At 40.3% G+C, this 21,608-nt stretch overlaps 1 protein-coding gene across 4 annotated transcripts; it reads right to left on the bottom strand.

The window, feature by feature from the left end:
- Positions 1-1,819: 1,819 nt before the first annotated feature.
- Positions 1,820-8,235, bottom strand: LOC113414146 (hemojuvelin-like). Of its 4 annotated transcripts, none has more exons than XM_087952464.1 (4): positions 7,681-8,235; positions 7,283-7,569; positions 5,417-5,919; positions 1,820-3,863 (listed from the first exon to the last, which is right to left on the bottom strand). In XM_087952464.1, the coding sequence occupies exons 2-4, from the start codon at positions 7,392-7,394 to the stop codon at positions 3,234-3,236; spliced, it is 1,245 nt and encodes a 414-aa protein (XP_087808590.1). In that variant the 5' UTR covers positions 7,395-7,569; positions 7,681-8,235; the 3' UTR covers positions 1,820-3,233. The 4 variants fall into 4 exon arrangements, with proteins under 4 accessions (XP_087808590.1, XP_087808591.1, XP_087808592.1 ...); XM_087952465.1 differs by having other exon boundaries at positions 7,283-7,446; XM_087952466.1 differs by having other exon boundaries at positions 8,050-8,235.
- Positions 8,236-21,608: the final 13,373 nt, after the last annotated feature.

Below are 21,608 nucleotides of genomic sequence, written 5' to 3'. Positions count from 1 at the left end.
TCATTGATAAAGTAGGGCTAATTGAAATCTCTCAACCTCACAAACCCCAGGTGCTATTCTGAAGATAAAAATGAGCAGTGAATTCATATAGCCAAAGAAAGAGTGGGACTTAAATGTAATAAATAAATTTTGAAAACCAAAAAAAAAAGTTGAAGTTATTCTCCAAGCCATTTCAGAATTTTAAACGTGTAGGACTCAGGTTCTCTGGTTAGAACTGTTAAACTAAACAGTTGCTGATATTTCCCACTGAACTAGGATTCTGATAAAGCCCACCCTGATTTTTTTCATCGTGGGTGACTCCCTCTAAACCAGGAGTCTCCAAACTTGGCAACTTTAAGACTTGTGGACTTCAACTCCTATGCTGGCTGGAGAATTCTGGGAGTTGGTCCACAAGTTTGGGGACCTCTGCTCTAAACAGAATCTGGGTCAGGTATGGGCAATTATGGCCATTTTACGACCATGGACTTCATCTCCCAGAATTCCTGAGCCAGTCACAGGTTTTAAAGTTGCCATAGTTGCCCATCCCTGATCTTGGACATAGCCAAGAATTTATCTGAACAGAAATATTTCCAGATTTGGAATTCAGCAGCTTCAAAGAAGCCCCATGGAGTTCAGAATTATATTGGATGAGTTGACTTCTAGAACTAGAATAGAAGTAAGATAACTTTCTCGTCCTTTTTCTTCTTGAGATCGAGACTTTCTGGATGCAAAACATATGTTCTATCACTGAAGTATAGTCCAAAGAGCTTCTGAAATTATTCCAGGTTCATTTTAGAAACTCATAAGTAAGCAAAGATGAGATCTATTTGCCAAATCACCAAATCCCTCATATATACCAGTAATGACACTTGAACTCTCTGTGACTTCTATATAAGAAGGTTCTTGTAATAGAAGGTCACAAGAGTTTGACACTGTAATAACCTTTCACTAAGACAATTCTGCAGCTGGGAAATTTAATAAGTTTTTGAGAGGATTCTGCCTTTAAATACGCCTTGGACATTTCAGTTGACATAAAGTGGAACAGCTCATGCATGGATGGTAAATGCCATGAACGTACATATTGTATCTGTGCTATGAACTCTACATAGGATGCCAGAAGGATTCCAATTACAATTTAAAATGTTGATTTTAATATAGCAAGCCCTGTATGGCCTAGAACAGTGGTTTTCAAACTTAGCAATGCAAAGATGTGTGAACTCAGCCAACGTTTTAAGTTTGCCAAATTTGAAAATCTCTGGTTTACAGCCCTGGCACATTCAGAGGTATATTACCACCACCATCTACAACTAGAACAGATCGGTCGAATAAACCAAAAAAAAAACACATGTTGGTAATCTGAAGAGCCAACCAAGACTAGGAGGAAATCCTTTTCATTATCACACTGGTGAAATAATTTAATGTTGGACATTCCAGCAGTGGGCTAAAATAGAGCTCTTTTTAATTAGCTAGGATAGTGCCTTTGGAATTATATGTTCCAGATAATTGTGAATATTCTTCTTATAGCTGTATGAATGAAGATTAGCGACCAAAGGCCTTCAGAAACAGATGGCATACAAATGAAAAAAATTATTAATATTATATTGGACTCTGGTTTGTTTGTTTATTGTAAACCCTGATAGTTACATGAGTGCAGCAGTATGAAAATCAAATAATATCCCAATATTGCAAGTTTCTGCCAGTTCAATAAGAGGGTGACTCTATTAAATTTCTGCTGAAAAACAATCATTTTCTGATTACTAAACTCTAGCAAGCCCTAATGAATTCTGTGCAATGGATGTATAGTTTTCCCTTTATGGAAAAGAATAACTGCTAAGCAGTATAACTAAAAAACATGTTTAACTTTATTAAAGTGATTTCATTTATACCCTTGAATCGTTTTTCCAATTGGAATATATTACTTTGGGTCATCACACATCTATACAAACATCTCACCAACATTCTGAGGACTGATTAGGAGTAAACATTCTGTATATTTAATGCACATTTTATATGGGATATTCAACTCATACCAAATTATATTGAAGCTCATGGGATATGAAGAATAAAACATATAACATAATTGTATCCAAAACTATAATCCTTAAGATACATTATTAATTTAAGTTATTCAGATAAGGGCATCAAAACACTGAAATGGAAACCAGTACAAATTTTATACACATTGCCTTTATTTTAGTTTCTGTGTGCGTGTGTGTGTGTGTGTGTGTGTGAATGCTAGTGCAAAAGAGTTTTGACATTATAATTCATTATCATTTCAATCCAATCCAACACTCATAAAATGCTATCTTGTCCCTGATTGTAATAACAGAACCAACCTAATTCAAGAATATATTGGGAACTTCTGTTCAAATCTGGTTCCATAGAATCTACATTCTGAGCTATCAATGGGAAGAAAACAACTGCAGTTTGTCTGGAAGAAGAAAAACAAGCATTGGGTAAAAGAAAAAGAAAATGTGTTTTTCTGACTGCATTTATAGTTCAGGCGTTTATACTGATTGCATCTGAGTAGCCCTTACATTTTTTGAGGAGTTCCCATTTTTCTTTTGGTGATAAACAAATCATTATAGACACTTAGAGCAAAGTTGTTTTCTAGAAACACTGACTTTGCAAACTAAAACTTAATGAAAGGGGCAATGTGGCTTCAGTGTTATTTCTGTAGATAGCTGTGAATTTCCAGTTTTCAGAAGAGATTAAATAAAGCAGAAAAGATAGTGAGCAAACAGAATGCTGAGAAGAAAAAAATGGCTTACTACATTCAGTGTGTACTGTCCAGATATTTTAAGGTGCCAAAGAACATTTACCATTAGTTTTCATCTCTCTCAGGTTTCCATTAAATCTTTAAAAAAAATTTTTTTTAAGCAACTGAGTGCCCAAATTAATTCCAAAGTATTTCCTTCGTAATAATTAAGGATCTTAACTAAGGATGTCATCAAATTCCAGGAAAGAGCTCCAGTTTATAACTGTCACTAGGCTATGTGGGAATTATAGTTCAAGGTCCTTTTGATTAATTGCACGAAGAAGCATTAAAAATAAAAATCCCATTCATCACAGGATAGAGAAATATTCATAACTTCCTGGAATGTTCCTGAACTTAAGAATGAGATTCCCACACAAAAACTTAGAAGAAACACCTACCTCTAGTTTTAAAACAGGCTGTGATAGCTCATCTATCAGCACTAGAAAGCCATTTGGGGAAATAAACTGTATTTGCTCATCCCCTGGACTTTCTAGTGTCACCACTGAAATGTTCGAACATACAGTTGTAGCACTGTGGTGATTAAGAGAAGGAAGGATGAACTGCGAGGATGAGAAGTCCTATCGCTGTGGAAAATATGGATTTTCTTGGAATCTGGATGGAGTGCTCTGGCATCTTCCAATGCCTTCTGTGCTGCTTGAATAAAGGTAACATCTCCTGAAGTCATCACATCAAAGACGCATGACTGGAAGTAGACATCTTCAACTGGTAGCTTCTCCTTACATAGCAGATGAGCTTTCTTTCTGGTCAGGCTGCCTTTTGGAGGACAGCAGTTATGTATAGAGATGCGCTGGCTGAGAAAGCATCCTGATATACACAGCTGGAGATCCTGTTCATCTGTGAAGGAGACTGCTATCTCCTTAGCTATCCGGATGGAGAAGGACAGGTGCCTCCCTACCTGGCGCACAACAATGGTGGTATCAATGTATGTGGCTTGGATAGTTATGTGCTGCCCAGGTATATGTTCATGAATGGTTAAGCTAGTCCCTCCAGGTTTCTCACCACCATTCACTGAACCATCTACGAATGCTACTGGCAGGTTGTCCATTTCTGCCTGGTAGACTTTCTCTTCAATGCACTCTTTCATGTTTTTAAATATAATGGTAAGCTGCAAGGGAATAATAGCTTTAAAACACAAGGGATAGTTCAGATAGCTAACTTCTCTAAGAGCCATTCAATGACCAATTCATATATTACCATCCAAAGGGAACACACATCAAGTTAAATTCTGTTACCCTTATTTAGAGGAAAAGCAAACACTATTCATCAGTCTAAAATTAACTAAGATGCTTTATCTTATGTAACGGAAGAAAAAGGGGTAATACAAACACACATCACCCCTTATCAGGAGACCTGATAAACTTAACTGCCATGCTCTACCCAAGAGCATGAGAATCCACAGTGCTGTATTCTATACTACAGAAGAGAGACAAATTAGGGGGTTTCCAACAACAGCAGGACCCTCCCCCAAATACAAAAGGGTTCCAGTTTACCTATGACAGAACATACTGTAATTCAGATCTGAAAAAAGCAGAAAGCATACAGCTTCTTGTGGGATTTCTGGAAAAACAAAGGAGCATAAGAAGATAAACTGCTTCTTCTATTATGTGTTGATATTAACCTGCTTCCAGGCATGTTCCTTCACCAACTATAGTAAAGTACATTGCTCTTCAGAGCAAATTGGTTCAGATATCAGGAAGTTTTGACTGGTCTGGGGAATCTCCAAGCTTTCAGCCAGAAATGGGATAGTCCTGGCTATTTAACTAAAGGTGACTGAACCAGCTTAGGAATAATGACAACTTCTTTGATCCAATCAAACCACTGGAAGCTCCAATAATGTTAGATCCTTGCAAATGCTGGGAATTATATCAGAAATCCTGCTTCAGTGATAGGAGCAGCAATATTCACATCAGTTATACACCCATTACTTAGGTTCAATTTCCTGTTTGGAGAGGACAGAGAATGCTTTCCAATCTATTAGGAAAGGCACCAGATGAGAAAAGTCTCAAACACATTCCTGAATTATCAGAGGAAACCAAGGAAAAATTGATAAGATATTGGCTGGGATCAGATACAGGTAATTGACTTACTAACACAATTGAGCACAAAATTTCAATTGCTAAACAAGACAGTTGTTAAGTGACCTTTGCCCCAACCTTTCTTAAGTGAATTAAGTTACTAACAAGGTTGTTAAGTGAATCAGGCTTCCCTATTGATTTTGCTTGTCAGAAAATCACAAGAGTTTATCACATGACTTCAGAACACTGCAACTGTCATAAATATGAGTCAGTTGCCAAGCCTCTGAATTTTGATTATGTGATCATGGGGGATGCTGCAATGGTTGTAAGTGTGAAAAATGGTCATAAGTTACTTTTTTCAGTGCCACTGTAACTTCAAACAGTCACTAAATGAACTGTTATAAGACAAGGATTACCTGCATCGTATTAAACCATACTCTAGTTTGTTTGACAGCATGTTATATAATCCAATTGCTACAATTTCCACCCTCCAAAAGTAAAAAGAAAAAATCAAATCACACCAGCAAAATCAGCTATTTTGCCAGCATTTTTCTCAAGCTGTTGGGAATTCTCAAATGGTATGCTGGGGAATACATTCACCCTATTGGTTGCCCAACCCCAATATGAAAGAGTGTAATTCTACCTTGGTGATTCCAGTGACATTTGATCCTTTAATGATAGGATAACTAGTGGCTTGCACAAACAAATTATTGTTGTCCAGAAGTGGCCAGGAGCCTTCAACTCGACAAGTGTAGAACTCATCACTGACGGTCCGGACATGAGGATCCCCAAAGACAGAGCAATACTGGTATGTGGGGGACTGGCCATGCTTGTGGATAAAACTCTTCTCATAGTCACAGGTGTCTCTGGATGGGAAATCATGTTTGTTGGGTGCCAGTGCTGGAGGTCTGGGCACTGCTGTTGGCTGTTCCTTGGAACAGTTGTTCTGAATTATGAGGTCTTCAATGACATAAACAGCTGCGTGGTATGCCAAGTCCCCGCGGCAAGTGCGAGCTGTCCTTCGGGTGCAGCTGGAGTAGGCAGTCAAGGCATTACAGTAGGCAGTGTTCCTTTTAAAGTTACGCATGTTTGCTGTGGCATCTATAAATTCAGAATTACAGCGTGAAATCTTGCATTGGGAGTCAACTGTAACAAGGGAAATTTAAAAAAAACATTAGAAATAAGACCGTACATTCATCCTTCAACATCCTTTGCAAAACTGCAAAAAAAAAAAAACAAAAAAAAAACCTCCCCCATAATGCTTGACTCATCATCTAGCAATTTCATAAGTAAAACCTGGTCATCTGGCCCCAAAGTTTCCAACTCTTTTAAAATGTCCACTGGAATTGGGCAGCCAACAAATTTAAATAAACAATAAAGATCTAGATAACATGGGTTCTGAATACAACAGAGAATGCCTCCTGCATAAATTCCTCAAGTCAGAAAGAAGTAATTCACTCTATGTCCACTCTTCATTGCGGTCTATTTTTCTGGAACTTTTCTGTGCTTCCCCACATCCATCCCTGGATATCTCTGCTGGAGATCACAGGATATTCCCCTCTTTTTTTTTTTTTTTAAGCAAGAAAGCTATTGGAGAACATCCCAGTCGGGAGGACAGAATCAAACAAGGAATTAGCATACACTCATTACATAAACACAAGAGAGCAAGGTCTGACACATCCCACTACCCCATGCCTTTCAGCCTAGTTTTTCCCAGGCAAAATTACCAGTATGCCAAGATGCCTGTAAAATAGATATAGAACAATAAAGTAGCTAGTTTGACCTCTACATGTGTGGGCTTGGTTGTTCATGTCTGACGAAAGCATTTCTACATATGAGAGGCCTTCTCCAAGTTGGTTCTTTTCAGACATAATGACTCCAATTCCCATAAATCTCCACTCACTATAGCCAAACTGGCTGGAAAGTTGTAAGTACAGCCATCCAATTAAGAAGACACAGGGACAGGAATACAAAGTCTATTCTAGACCATTGATGTATCAGAATGGCACTCTTCTGGATAATGATATTTTATAGCATTTTTATAACAAATTTTCCAGAAGATCAGAAATGGAAGGAGGCTCTTGTAAAAAACCAAGGCAAGGCACTCATAAACCCAAATGCTTCAAACAAAATCAAAAACAAGACTTATTTGTAAAGAACTTCCTTTGACTATTACAGCAACAAATTGGTGGTACAATCTCTATTTTAAGACAAAAATGCATGAAAACTGTAGCTTCAAGCTGTATCCCATCCCCACCCCCAAAAAAACAAAGAAAAAAATCCAGCCCTCATTTTTCATGGGTGTTTTGCTTGATTCAAATAAAGATTGTCCAGGAACAGAGTCAACAGAGTATCAGTAGGACTGTCAATGAGAACAACAAATGTTAAGCTAATGTTTTTTTGCTGAATGAAGTTTGGATGGAGAATAGTTTAACTCAACAGTAGAGAAAGACCCTAATTTAGAACTAACCCCCCCCCCAAAAAAATAACTCAGAAGCAAATCTCTTACCATGTTTATATAATAGGAGGATGACCAGCAGTTTAATGAAGAAGTTTGGATTAATTGAGTAAAGCAGATTCATGCAGCAGGCTGATAGTCTTCTTTTGAACCATTCAGTCATTTTGGAAGTTGATTGTTCAAGTCTCTCCTCACTTTTTCTTTCTACTGGTTTGCTGTAAATAAAAATGAAGACTGAAATAAATCTTGTTGGTGTTCTCCAGCTTTATGCCACACAATCTGGCCTCCTGGAACATTGTTGTCCTCTGTTTTTTAATTTGTAGCTCTTATTTTGAATTCTGTTAGGGAGAAAGAAATTGTGACAATAAAATTATTCTTTTTTTTTTTTTTAGTATTCCTATCATCACAGTGCACTGAGGCCATCATACTTCTACAAAGGCAATTCTTACCTGAAGTAATTGGAAGGCACAGTTACCTAAGGTTTCCTTTTCAGACCAGTGACTAGCTTAGAAATCTCAGCTTCACAGTTTAGTCAAGTATTTCAGATTCTTTTCATACTCTTTCAAGTCTCTGGTGACTTGAAATGTGCCCCAATATAAAAAGTCATTTGCAACAAGCTATTCCTTTGAGGGCCTCACTTTTCAGCCAAGATGGAAGATTGACATCAACAAAACAAGATAGAGGAAGATATATTCTTCCCCTTTTATCCACCCCCAACATCAATCAAAAAACATGGAAGATTTCAGATTGGCATCATTCACAATAGCTTTGTCCACCATTTTGGTGGACCAGCTAATTGCAAGTATATTTTGCCTTACTCTCTGATGAGCTTCCATTGGTCTGTTGTTCAAGAGCAATCAAGAAGAGTCTTCTTTCACTGTCCAGTAAACTGCTTCCTCCATTCCTACTGTCCAGGGCTGATTTTACAAGGACGTAGTGACATTCTACACATCCCATCACATTTGTGTGCTGCTGTGCTACTTTCACTAAAGTCAATAAACTATGACAGAGACTTTGCCCCTGTTTGCAAACTTGGTTTGGATGGTTAATGATTAACCAGTTGATACAATATCTGCATACAATATCCCTATAACAAGATGACAGAACCCAAAAATATTTAACATTTCACAATAGGTAACAAGTTTCAGAGAAAGACCCTTGAGTCACCATTGAATCACTAAATTAATCCCTCCCATAAGAGGTTCTAGAGCTGGCTTGTGTATCTCAGTTTGCAGCATCAATTCAAACAGGAACAATTCATTCCTCATCAGTTCAATTCATTCCTAATCAGTCGAGTTAATGATCTAGGGACTAGGGATCTAATCATAACATACTAAGTTTGTTTAAAATGGGTTACCTAAGAGTTGTGACTTAGTTGTAAATTCCATCCCACTTGGTTAGCTTACCATTCAACATATTGCATAAATTCTGATAAATGGGTTAATTCAGTGATTAACTTCAGCAAGGTTACTGAACTAACCCACTTTCTGAGTTTACACAATATATTGAATGATAAGATAATCAAATGGAATGGGTTTGCATAACAGAGACTTGTAGTTGTATGAAGGAAAAAAGTATGGAATAGATAGTGCTATGTACACTACCCTAAGTATCTGGAAGAAAGGCAGACTAGATATATAATAATCATTTTATCCACCTTTGCTCTTAAAGAGAAATCATCAAGTTCTACAAGTACTTTTAAGACTTACAACATGCAGTTGAAAAGAGATAGTACAATCCACAGTTCCACAGTCCAAGGTTTCTCCACCTTTTCATGTTTCTCAGATCTTCTTCCTCACTGTTATGACTCCTAAAATTAACAGCTTGGCTTTCTGTTATCTTGAAAAAGGAAACATGTGAGAACTATTAATGCAAATCCTAAAATAGGAATAACACAGTTTAAAGGAAACACCATCAATTTTATCTCAAATCCTGCATTATCCAGACAAAGTCATACCTACCTTGTGGCTCTCAATCCTCCCAATGTTCCATGTGGCCATTGGCTCCCAAATGGTTATCACACCTGAATTACATGAATCAGACCATTATTGCTTATTCAACAAAGGAACATTTTAGCACAACCTGAGCTCAGCTTTTTAAGGGTGTCCACATTGAGCAGGTATAATACTGGTTCACATAATTAAATATGTTTTATTTATCTTCAAAGGATTCTGAAAGAAGCAGATTATCTGAACCCTTTACAGTCAGGTTTCAGTTCAGGAGACATCATTGACTGCATTTGTTAATGAAGTGAAGCAGCCTGTCCTGGTGGGACCTTGGAAGTACTCCTCTCTTTTATGGCAATGGCCTTATAGCAGAGGTCTCCAACCTTGGCAACTTTAAGACTTGTGGACTTCAACTCCCAGAATTCTCCAGCCAGCTGGCTGGAGAATTCTGGGAATTGAAGTCCACAAGTCTTAAAGTTGCCAAGGTTGGAGACCTCTGCCTTATAGAACAGCCTTCCCCAAGTGATACACATGGCCCCAAACCCTGTTGGCCTTCAGGAACACAGTGAAGAACTTATTTTTCCTCCAAGTTCTGGGGCTAGGATGCTGATAGACCCACTAGGTCAGGGGTGTCAAACTCACAGCCCACAGGCCAAATGCATCACGTGCTGGCCATGCCCATACCCAGTTTAGCGAAGCAGGGGAAAGTCACAATACGTCACATGATGATGCTGTGATGACAAAAGTTTGACACCCCTGCACTAGGTGGAGGAATCAGCAAAGGTGCAGCAATTTATGTTGATATGTTCTGCTGACTGGAGATGGGTTGACAGCAATTCAATTGAGCAATAGGGGAGAGCTTCAAGTCACCCATTCAAAAATGGGTTTCCCCAAATACCTGCAATGGCTCTTAAATCAGATTAAATTAAAGAGAGACACAATAAACCTAATCTGCAGAAACGGGTTTAGCAGAAAAAGAACCCAAGGAGGGGACAACAATATCTATTGAAAAAACATAATGCCGAATATGATAAATTAGGTCTTAAAATCAGGATTGACATTGAACTGTTTTAATTCTCATTTGTTCAAAGGCAAGTTTGGCTAATGTGGTATGAGGCAAGGAGAAAATGTAGTGATAAATCAGATGTTAGTTTCAGCAGCATGTAAAAATGTAGTGGTTTAGCTTTAGCTATCCCAATTCTAATTCAACAATTTTGACAATGTTATAAGTGTAAGGAAATGTTTAGAGATCATAGGTCTAAGCCTATGATTTTTGACCATTTTAGGTCTAAAAAAATGTTGGCCCAATAGGATAAATGTGTAGTAATTTTTATTTCAATAGGCATAATATTGATTAAATGTGATGTCTTCCTCTTTTGATTTATAGCAATAGTATTCCGTTTAAATTTTCACCTGTTTTCAGTTTTCAAGATTTATTAAAAAAAGATTCATTTATACATACTTGATCGTGGGGAAAAAATAGAGATGGCTAAGTTCAGATGATATGTACAAATCCATAGACAAAATTCTCCTATTGCCTTCTGTCATCCACAAATGCTTTCTGGTGAAGATGGCTTGAGCCATCTTGAGCCACCCAGTTTACACACAAACCTGGTTTAAAAATGCCCACACAACCTTTGTTTTCTTTATTTGAATCCTGTACATGTAAGGACTGGCAGTTAAACACACAAAGCGATTTCACTGAATAGTAGTGTATTTTGAGAGGAGGAGATGAGAACATTTTCTCTGTAGTTATTAGCATTTGGCCAGTTAAATATCTGTATTCTTTTTTTAAAAAAAACAAGTTTTATTAATTTTTTCAAAACACACAAATCATCATTATCCATTACATGTTTAAACCTTTTTCCATTATAAATTTAACAAGTCAGATAAACTATAATTCTATTTTAAACCATTTCCATATAAACATACAAAAACCTCTTATCCAATTTCTCTTTACTTCTCTTTACTCTTATTCCATTTCATTATTATTATTTCATCTTTTTCTTTTTGACTTAGTTACCATTATTCTCATTCTATATTTCTGCAAGGTTTTATTAATTCTCCCCCAAAAAAAAACATATACACACAACACACAAAACATAAAAAAGATCTTTTTGGAAAGCAACTTGGACCCAGGTATCTCTCTCTTCATGGACTTCAATTATATTCATGCTCATCTTACCTATCATTACTTATTTTATTTACCATTCTAAGTCTTCTATATTAACTTCTCCACATATTTCACTCTTCTTAATTCTATCTTAATTAATCATCTTAATTTGAGTCATTATATTTGTATCTTTTGTCCATTCTTTATTGTCCCTTTGTCTCGTTCCTTTAAAAAAAAAGAAGTTTCTCCTGAAATCACTAATCAGAGTATGATGCCTTTCTATCTCCCCCCTAAATTAATCAAATAAACCTTTAAAATAGCACCCAATACCCAATCCGATTTTGCTTGGTACATTCTATCTAAATAGTACATCCAGAATAATTAAATACATAGTTAAACAATAGATCTGAATATTAAAAACAAATACTATAATAGAAATTTTATAATAACATCAATGCCATAATCTTATTAAACTCTTTAATTAAAACTCAATATTCTGAACCTCCCCTCATATTATTAAATTCTAAAACCAATCATTATTAAACATTTCACCATTTTAATCTCTTATCAACTCTTAAACCATTTAAGTTTTCTATTTCTAATACAATACTACAATATCATCTTATGTACCTTGCAAAATCTTTTGAAGAAATTATACTTTATCCTTTATCCCTAAAAAAGATTCCTTTTTTCCCATTTAATTTCAAAACTTTGTAGCTTTTCTCCACCTTTTCCCTTCCTTTCTTCTCCCAACAAACCTTTCTACCCCCCCTTCTTCTAGCCTCTGCCTTACTGGCTTCCCTTCTCTGTCGTGCTCCTTTTCCCTTTTGTTTACTATCATTATATTGATTTTGCACCTTATTTTTCCCTTTCTTAAGTGTTTTTTTAAATCTTAAGTCCTTAGTTTCTCTTCCTTTCCCTCTTACTTCTTTCTTGGTCGATTTCTGAGATTTATTAAAAATGGCTTCCTTTCCTTCTTCTTCTTCTTCTGTTTTCATCTGTTGTAATGTTTGTTGATAGTTAATAAGCGCCATTTCTAAAAAAAGGAAGGCTTCTTTCAAACCAGCTTTACCATTTTTTTTGCTTGTTCATAATCTTTTCTCAGTTCCTCAATAGAAGGAGCCATTATAAATCTTTTCTTTTCTTTTCCCCTTCTTTCTTCTTACAACAACCAGAATATTCCAAAGAAAAAATAAAACAGTCCCAAAGTTATCAATCAGTCCAAACCAAGGCAGAGTTCTCACTTTCTCCTTCTGGAGTAGTATCAATCAGAGACAAAGAAAGTCCAAATCTGTTTCTTAAAGTCTTATTGCAATATATTTTAGTCTTCAAATCCTTAAGGCATCTCCTTCAACAATCTTAGCATACAAATATTTTTTTTTTAGTCCTCTCTCTTCCCACTCATCGCTTAAAGCCAGTTTTCACCTAAAAAAATAGGTTTCTTAATATTCACTTATTTATTCCGTAGGAAAAGAGGGTAAGCTTTCCTTTCAGCACCATCAAACTGCCGCTTTTTTCCTCTTCTAGAAGGTATCATTCAGAAAGTCATACTTTTCAGGAATTTTGTTAAATATGTCTTAGAGTCCTAGGAACCAAGAAAAACTTTCTCCTTTCAAAAACTTTCTCCACTTCCTCCTGCACATTCTTACCCAGCTGCCAGCTTCTTTGTGGCGGCCATTACGGACCGCCGCTGCACCGTCCTGGGAAAAGGGGGTTCTGCCGGCCGGGGAGGGGGTCTGCAACACCCCCAAACCCTTCTCCGGATCCCCCCTACCTTCAGCTGCCCCTGCAGGGCAGCCTAGCTCCGCACCTGTCCGGATCGGAGCCCCAAAAACGGCTAGCGCAGCAGGGATCGCGCAGCTTCGCGAATCCCTGCCGCTCGCGAAGCCGACAAACCGCAAATATCTGTATTCTTTGATGTTTCAGAACAACTGGTCCAGGCTGACTAATCAGGTAAGGGAATGGAAGATCTTTCTGCAATAATGATCTACAATGACAACCAATCACATGTTAGACTTAGCACATAAGTCAATATTGTATTCCTCAAGTGATGAGAGTTCGAAATAGTTATGGGGATTATGGAGTTACTTTATTTATTAAATGTATATGCTGCCTAGCTCTCTACTGAATGACTCCAGGGGATTATAAAATGATACAAAGATGAATATGAAAATTATTAAAGTTAACAAGGATGAAATAGAAACTAAAAATCAAGAGAATAGGTGGCATAGGGGTGGGATCTTCATTCTACCCTATCATTCATCTCCAGCATAGAGCAACCTGATTACAGCCCAGGCCAGCCAACAGAGCCAGGTTTTAAGGCGCTTCTAGACAGCCAAAAGGATGAGAGTGTGTCTCACCTTCAGTGGCAGAATATTCCAAAGAGTGGGGGCCACAGAATAAAAAGCTCTTCACCAGTGGTGGTATTCACATTTTTTTTCTACCTGTTCTGTGGGCGTGGCTTGGTGGGCATGATGTGGCTTGGTGGGCGTGGCAGGGAAAGGATACTGCAAAATCCCCATTCCCTCCCCACCCCACTAACCTGCTTTCCAGCTCTGTTCTCCTGTGCAGGGCAACAAAAGAAGATCCAGCCAATCAGCTGGAACTCGGGAGGCAGTGAATAGATGGATGAATAGATACCAACCAGAGGTGTTATTTCTGGTTCTTGGAACTACTCAAAATTTCCGCTACTGGTTCTCAAGAACCTGCCAGACTGGCTGAATACCACCTCTGCTCTTCACCTGGACCCCACCAGCCAAAATTCCTTGACAGAGTCCATAGCAAGCCTCTTCTTCTGGAACCAGTCAATACTTATAGATACAGTATATAAAAAGCATGATTAGGAAATGGCAACATGCTCTCATAAAGCGCAAACGCAGGTAGTCCTTGACTTACATCCATTCGTTTAGAGACATTTTGAAGTTACAACAGCACTGCAAAAAGTGATTTATGACCTCTTTTCACACCTACAACCATTTCAGGATCCCCGTGGTCACATGATCAATATTTGGACACTGGCAACTGGCATGCACTTATGATGGTTGCAGTGTCCTGTGGTCATGCGATCACCTTCTGACAAGCAAAGTCAGTGAGGAAGCCAGATTCACATTGCTAACTTAGCAGTTGCATTGATTCACTCAACCACTGTGGCAAGAAAGGTTGTACAATGGGGCAAAATTCATTCAACCATTACTTCGCTTAGCGACAGAAAATTTTGGCTCAATTGTGGACTACTTGTACTTGCTGATGATACCCAGAGAATAACAGAGAATATGGACAATACTTTCCATTGGGAAAAACACATTTCTAGCAGAATTCTCAATGGTATATATATATACCACAGTGGTTCTTTGGGCACTTTGCTTCTATAAACACTAAAAGAAGTTTAAGTCTCCTATGAAGAAAAACCTTTACAACAGCTTTTATCAAATAAAGTGTGGGATGTATATGAAATGAAAACTGAAGTCTTACACAACTATTACTTTAAAAAGAACTCTAAAAACCAAAGACTCAAACTGTATTTTTGCCTCTCTTAAATAACAAGACAATAAATTTACCACCTTATCAGAATTTCCTATGAGCTCCATGATTAACACCATTTGCTTTTAGTAAGATAAAAAATGCATTTTGCTTATGTCTTCTTTCTGTAAAGTTTTACAAATACCATCATGTTAACAAAACTCCCTCTGTCCTTTGGCAATTTTGATTTGATATGAGAGCTTTTTCATTATCATAAGTTTTCCAAACTTTTTTCAAAGATTTTATGTTAGCATAGCAGCTTTTCCCCCAAAATCTAGCAATAACACATTCTGCTGCAAACAGCAAAAATGCCAAGATAGTTTAAAACATCTTAACTTTTCCTGATTCCTGAATGAGTGAAGAAATACTAATGGGATTGTCTATGGCTTAAGATGTTCGCTGTGGTGGGTGGAAAAATCTACACTCCAAAAGAAAGTCAGAATTTATCATGTACTACCACATGCATTAATACAACTCTGAATTTCCACCCTTTTCAGCTAGCACTAGGCTGCTTAATATAAATAAATCTCATTTGAAGCACTGGTCATGGCCATCTACATAAAATGATTTCATTTGCATTTGCCATTACTTTTTCAATCCCTCCTTAAATTTTGCCTTCTCTGTGAAGTTTATAGGAACCCTGTAGTTTCCATCTCCTGCTGAAACAAAGCCTAACTTGAGTGCTTAATAAGGTGCATATTTTTATTCTGCTCTTCTCTCCTTTTTCAACAATCTTTCCTAGTTTGTACTCCCTACAGATGCATGGGCTACTATATCTCCCAGCAATAGTTAATAGTTGTTTAATGACCACTGGTTCGATGACTGTTCGAACTTACAATGGTGCTGAACAAGTGGTAATTATAATTGGTCCTTGAAGTTCTGGTCACCACAGCACCCTGCCAGTCACCTGATTATGATTTGTGATCTTCCCTGCCAGCATTCCACAAACAAAGTCAATGGGGAAGCCAGCAGGAAGTCAGATTTCACTTGAGGTCGTTTAAAGAACAGTAGAGTCCTCACTTAACTACATAGTCCTTTCTTAACCATAGTAACTAGGGACTGCTTGGTAGTTGTATGATGTCCTGTTTTATTACCACATTGTTTAACTCTGGAAATTCTGATCCCAATTACTGTTTATTAAATGAGGACTACCTATACTGGAAAGAAAAGCCTATGCCTATGTTTGTTTTCCCCCCTATCAAGTACTATTAGTGCCTGTGGTGATACTAATGGCAATGGTAAGGGGTAATGGTATGATCCTAGGGTGATCTGTGCTAAATGACTTAAGATGGTCTTAATTGATCTGATGAGTTTCTTGCAAGGGTGATGTTAGTGTTTGGGGATTAACCCCTAGCAGAGTATTGCAGCAGTAGTCAAGCCAGGCAGCCAAACGAGAGTGGAAGGGCCCCAGAGTATACACACACTGAACACAAACACTGTTTGTAGTTTAAATAGTTTTTAATCCATTTAGAGTTTAAAGCATTGTCATTCAGTCCATTAAGTCATTCACAGTATTTCCATCCAGTAAGACTCACTAGTATAGTCCAAGTTAAGAGTCCTTGCAATATCTTTATCAGCCGATAAAGATATCTTCTCCTCCTCGGTGCCTCTCTCCAGAGGAACAAACGCTGGATATTCAGCAAGAAGTTCAAACAGTAGAACAGTAGAATTACGCAGTAAATCAGCAAACAGTAGCAAACAAGAACAGTTCAGTCACAGGCACTCACAGTCAGTAATCACAGTTAGTCACAGTAAGACACAGTTATTCGCAGTAAGCTTTCCAGCTTCTAATGCTTCCTTATATTGTAACTTCTAACCGCACCCTTAATGGGCTAATTGCCTGCAGCATTGTGCTTAAAGTGATAAGCACTTAAACCATGATATCTAAGTTTTATATATTTATTCACCCAAACCATATTTGGTATCAATGTTATACCTAACAGGTGATATTCCTTGGAAGCCTTCAAAGAATTTGGCTAATGTTTTTCCAAGTAACATTTAGTGGTAAACTTTTCTGAACATGGATATTTCATATCACAGGGATGAACAGGTAAAGATAAAGGTTCCCCTCGCAGATACGTGCTAGTCATTTCTGGCTCTAGGGGAAGTGCTCATCTCCGTTACAAAGCTGAAGAGCCAGCGCTGTCCAAAGATGTCTCGGTGGTCATGTGGCCGGCATGACTAAATGCCAAAGGCACATGGAACACTGTTACCTTCCCACCAAAGTGGTCCCTGTTAAGTATGGAGAATAACGGAGACCAGACATCTGACCAGTGACTTCAACTCTTTAATAAAGTAATAGAACATAACAGAGCAATGCTATGGGCAGCAGTAACCCTTTTATAGGGTTAGCTGCTGCCTTATTAACCAATGAAAATGTGCAACAAGTTCAAGCTACTAACCAATAAGAACAGTCCCAAAGTGGCCAATCAAGGACTAGTTCTGGCCCAATCCCAAGTTGTTGTATAAGGACCAATCAAGTGTGCAGGTTTTCAACCCTTAATTTGCATTTAGGTTATTCACTTTTATTGATTCACAACACCCCTCCCCCTTGGGTTCCGTTTGAGGGGAGCTGTAATAAAATCCTCAAGATAGGCAGGCCGTTTGGTCTGCCTGGATGATTTCCGAGGCTCCACTGGGTTTTGTCTAATGTCCGGTTCCGGTGGAGCGTTTGGATGACCTTTGTTAAATTCTATTTCGCTGCACGGCAATTCCGTGCTGCATTCACTGTGGTTGTCTCTGCTACTCCGTGTTTCTTCGGGGTTTTGCAGTTCGTTTTCCCCCGTATTAAAGTTCCCTGAAAACGTCAACTCCCTCCCCGCTTCACGTTCCGGTGCTTCGCTGGGCTGTAGGGCTGCCGTTGACCTGCTATTAGTTGTATCAAAGTCAATTCCCTCGATACTTCCTCCCCCTTGAGTTGGTGAACCAGGGAAGTCATGGCCGCTGGGTGGTAATCTCGATCGGAGCTGGTCTATGTGGCGTTTCCACACCCTCCCATCGTCTGTTAGCAGGCGGTAAGATCTAGCCCGGTGAGGCGGGTAACGGTTGCGGGTATCCATAACGGGTCGCCGGAAAAGTTTTTGGCAAAGATTAAATCGCCTACCTTAAATTCCCGGCATTTGCTGCTGGAGCCGAAAGGTTTTTCCGGTGCGAAAGCGGGGTGGAGCCGGTCAAGGTGTGATCGTATTTTCCGCCCCATAAGAAGTTCAGCGGGTGTTTTGTTGGTCACGCTGTGGGGCGTGATGTGCTGCAACAAGAGAATTTGATTGATTTTCTCGTCGATGTTGCCAAATTCCATTTTGTGAAGGGTCTTTTTACAAATTGTACCATGCGTTCTGCACGTCCATTCGCCGCAGGGTGCGCGGGCGAGGTTAGCGCATGGCGGATGCCCCAATCAGCAAGATATTGTTCAAAGGGCAATGCAGTGAACTGTGGGCCGTTGTCCGAGACCAACACGTCCGGAAACCCGTGTGTGGCAAATAGTCTGTTTAATTTATTAATAACCGAGTCTGTTGTAGTTGTGTGCATTCGATGAATCTCGAGCCAGTTAGAATAGGCGTCGACAGTAATCAGGAAAGTGTGACCTTTGGTAGGCCCCGCAAAGTCAATATGAATACGGGACCAGGGTCCCCTCGGCGCTTCCCATTCGGTTGGGCTTGCTTTAGGTGGGGCGTTGCTGACGTCCTGGCAACGTTGGCACGTAGCGACCCAGGCCTCGATTCTTTTGTCAATTCCCGGCCACCAAGCATAGCTGCGTGCGAGTGATTTCATCCGCACAATACCCGGATGTCCCTCATGCAATACCGCCAAAACAGTCTGTTGCAATTTGCCAGGGATTACGACTCGATCGCCCCACAAGATACAGCCTTTTTGGGAAAAGAGCTCGGTTTGGCGGGCTTTGAAGGGCGCCCATTCAGGTGCTATTTGGTCCGTCGCCCACCCCCGTTCAACCCAGCGTAGTATGTGTTGCAGAACTGGGTCACGTTTCGTTTCAAAAGCAATGTCTCTAGCTGTCAAGGGTGGTGCATGTAGAGCTTCGATCTGCAGTGTTGAGAGGGTTGGGGCTGGATCCACAACAGCGTCTGGGAGCGGTGTTCTGCTCAATGCATCGGCGTGGAGAATCAATTTCCCCGGGCGGTGTTGCAAGGTGTAGTTGTAGGCCGCCAGGAATTCAGACCAATGGGTCATTCTGGGGGACAATATATGCGGGGTTGGTTTATTACCCGCAATGATCCCCAGTAGCGGTTTATGATCAGTGATTATTGTAAACGCACGGCCATAAACATATTCATGAAATCTTTTAACTGCAGCAACAATAGCTAAAGCTTCTTTGTCCAGCTGACTATAATTTCGTTCAGCTTTAGCTAAGGTTCGCGAAAAAAACACAATGGGGGCCTCCGCTCCGTTTGGTAACACGTGGGCCAGAATTGCCCCAACCCCAAAAGGTGATGCATCACACGTGATAGTGAGCGGCAGAGTCTCGTTGTACTGCATAAGTACTGAATCAGAAGTTAGCAATTTCTTTACTTGTTGGAAAGCATGTTGTTCCCGTTGCCCCCAAACCCACGTTGCTTTTTTGTCTAATAGTCTATGCAATGGTTCAGCTACTGTTGCTTTGTGGGGTAAAAACACATTATAGAAATTGATAAGTCCAAGGAACACCTGTAGGTCTGCCCTGTTCCTTGGAGTGGGTGCCTTTTTAATTGTTCGTAATTTGTCTTCGGTGGGATGAATTCCTTGGCTGTCCAGGAGATATCCCAAAAATTCTACTTTTTCGGTACATAACTGGCATTTATCTTTCTTTACTCTGAGGCCTGCATTTTGGAATCTTCGTAAAACCTCTCTGAGTCGTTTTTCTAGGATGTCTTTGTTAGGTGCGGCGATGAGTACATCGTCGAAATATGGGACAACGCCTTTTATCCCTTGTAACAACCTTTCCATTAAACTCTGGAAGATTCCAAGGGTGACGCTTACCCGAATTGGAGCCGGTTGCATTTAAATGCGCCCTATGTGTTACGATCGTTTGCGCCTCGGCTGTGGTTGGGTCTACAGGCAATTGTTGATACGCCTGGGCTAGATCTAGTTTGGCGAAAACTTTCCCGCCGCCCAGGGAATGGAGTAAATGTTGCACTACCGGTACTGGATAAGCACTTTGCTGCAGTGCGTGGTTTAATGTGGCCCGGTAGTCTCCGCAAATTCTTAGGGACCCATCAGGCTTGATAGGCGTCACTATCGGGGTTTCCCAACGGGCGTGGTCGGTGGGTTCCAGTATGCCCTGCGCTATTAGTTTATCGAGTTGTTCGTCGATTTTAGGCTTCAAGGCGAATGGCACCCGACGCGGCTTAAGGCGGATGGGTGCTATCTCAGGGTTCAAGTTAAACGAGATTGGGGTCCCCTTATACTTGCCTAGTCCGTTCGCGAAAACGTCTTGGAATTCTTGCACGAGTGCTTCCTCCCAATCGACGCTCTCGGCCTTGTGGACTCCGGCTACCGTGATCCCGAGCGGCCTGAACCATTGAAGGCCTAGAAGACTAGGCCTGTCTCGATCCATGACTGTTAGTGGTAGTGCGACGGTGCGGTCTTTGAATGAGACCTGGAATTTGTGGGACCCGACAACGGGAATTCTGTTACCCTGATAGTCTTTGAGTATAACCCTTTGAGGGTTAAGGTCTTGGCGGCGGATCGTGGGAATGAGCTGTTGGAGCGTTTTCCACGATACCATCGAGAGGGAAGATCCCGAGTCTACCTCCATCACGCAAGGTTTGTTTTCGATGGAGACCTTTACTCGGATTTTCCCGGCATCAAGGGATGTAGCGTGGCCTATGGTGATTGTTTGGTGGGTCTCTTCCCGCCGGGTTTCTTCACGCCTGGTGGAAGTGGTGGACGGTTTGTTTCTGTAGGAGTGGTTTACTTTTTCTCGGTGTGTGCCGAAGAATCCTGAAGACTGGCATTCGGCCTGTCGGGATTTGGAGTTTTGTTTGCTTCTGCAAACCTTTGCGATGTGACCTCGTCTCCCGCAATTTCGGCAGAGCGCGTTGAGGAATTTGCAGCCGGATTTTGGGTGATTGGATCCACAACCGGCACACGGTCGAAAGGAGTGTTTTGTGGACTGGTCTCGCTCTGTTCGCAGTCGGTTGACCTCTTCCCCATCGCTGTCGGACGGGGACTCTAGGTCTTCGTGGTGAGTTGATACCGGGTGTCTCTCTGTGCGAGGCGAGGTATCAGTGGCGAGTTTATGTAGCGGTGCGTTGGTGCGGCGCATTCGGGCTGCCGACTTCTTGGTCGCCTCTGCTGCCGAGGCTTCTTTAAGGGCATCGGTGAGACTGATGTCCCCCTTAGCCATAATTTTACTCTGGATCGTGCCGTCTTCTAGGCCCAGAACCAAACGGTCCCGGAGAGCTTCTTCTAAGTCTGCGAATCCGCAGAGGCCTCCAAGATTTCGGAGGTCCGCGATATAATCAGCAAGGCTTTCACCTTTCTGTTGGTCCCTCCGGTTATATTTGTGTCTTCGGACTAAGGTTGGCACGGTGGGCGCGTAGTGAGCATGTAGTAAAGGCTCGAGGACGTCCCAGTCCATCTCTTTTACCTCTGCTGGCTTGGCAAGTGACTTTGCCATTTTAAACACGGTAGGGCCGCAGTGGGTTAGAAATATAGCTCTTTTTTTTCCGGCTGTTGCATTTTTCAAATTGTTGGTCTCCAGAAACATCTGGAACCTATCCATGTACGACTCCCAGTCTTCGGTTTCTGGGTCGAATGGAGCGAGTGGTACGACACCACTGGCCATGTTGCCGTTGATGGT

The sequence above is a fragment of the Notechis scutatus genome, chromosome 1 (assembly GCF_049901735.1).
Source record: "Notechis scutatus isolate UNSWTSFEM ecotype Mainland chromosome 1, rNotScu1.2, whole genome shotgun sequence".
NCBI lineage: Eukaryota > Metazoa > Chordata > Lepidosauria > Squamata > Elapidae > Notechis > Notechis scutatus.
Note: the sequence above shows the minus strand (reverse complement) of the source record. Positions and strands in the feature narration are given on the sequence as shown.

Bases quoted from the DNA above. Each gene is read 5' to 3' on its own strand.
- LOC113414146 (XM_087952464.1), bottom strand. From the start codon at position 7,394: ATGACTGAATGGTTCAAAAGAAGACTATCAGCCTGCTGCATGAATCTG. The intron at 5,920-7,282 runs GTAAGAGATTTG...CCCTTGTTACAG, and splicing joins CCTCCTATTATATAAACATG to TTGACTCCCAATGCAAGATT. The intron at 3,864-5,416 runs GTAGAATTACAC...ATTCCCTTGCAG, and splicing joins ATGTCACTGGAATCACCAAG to CTTACCATTATATTTAAAAA.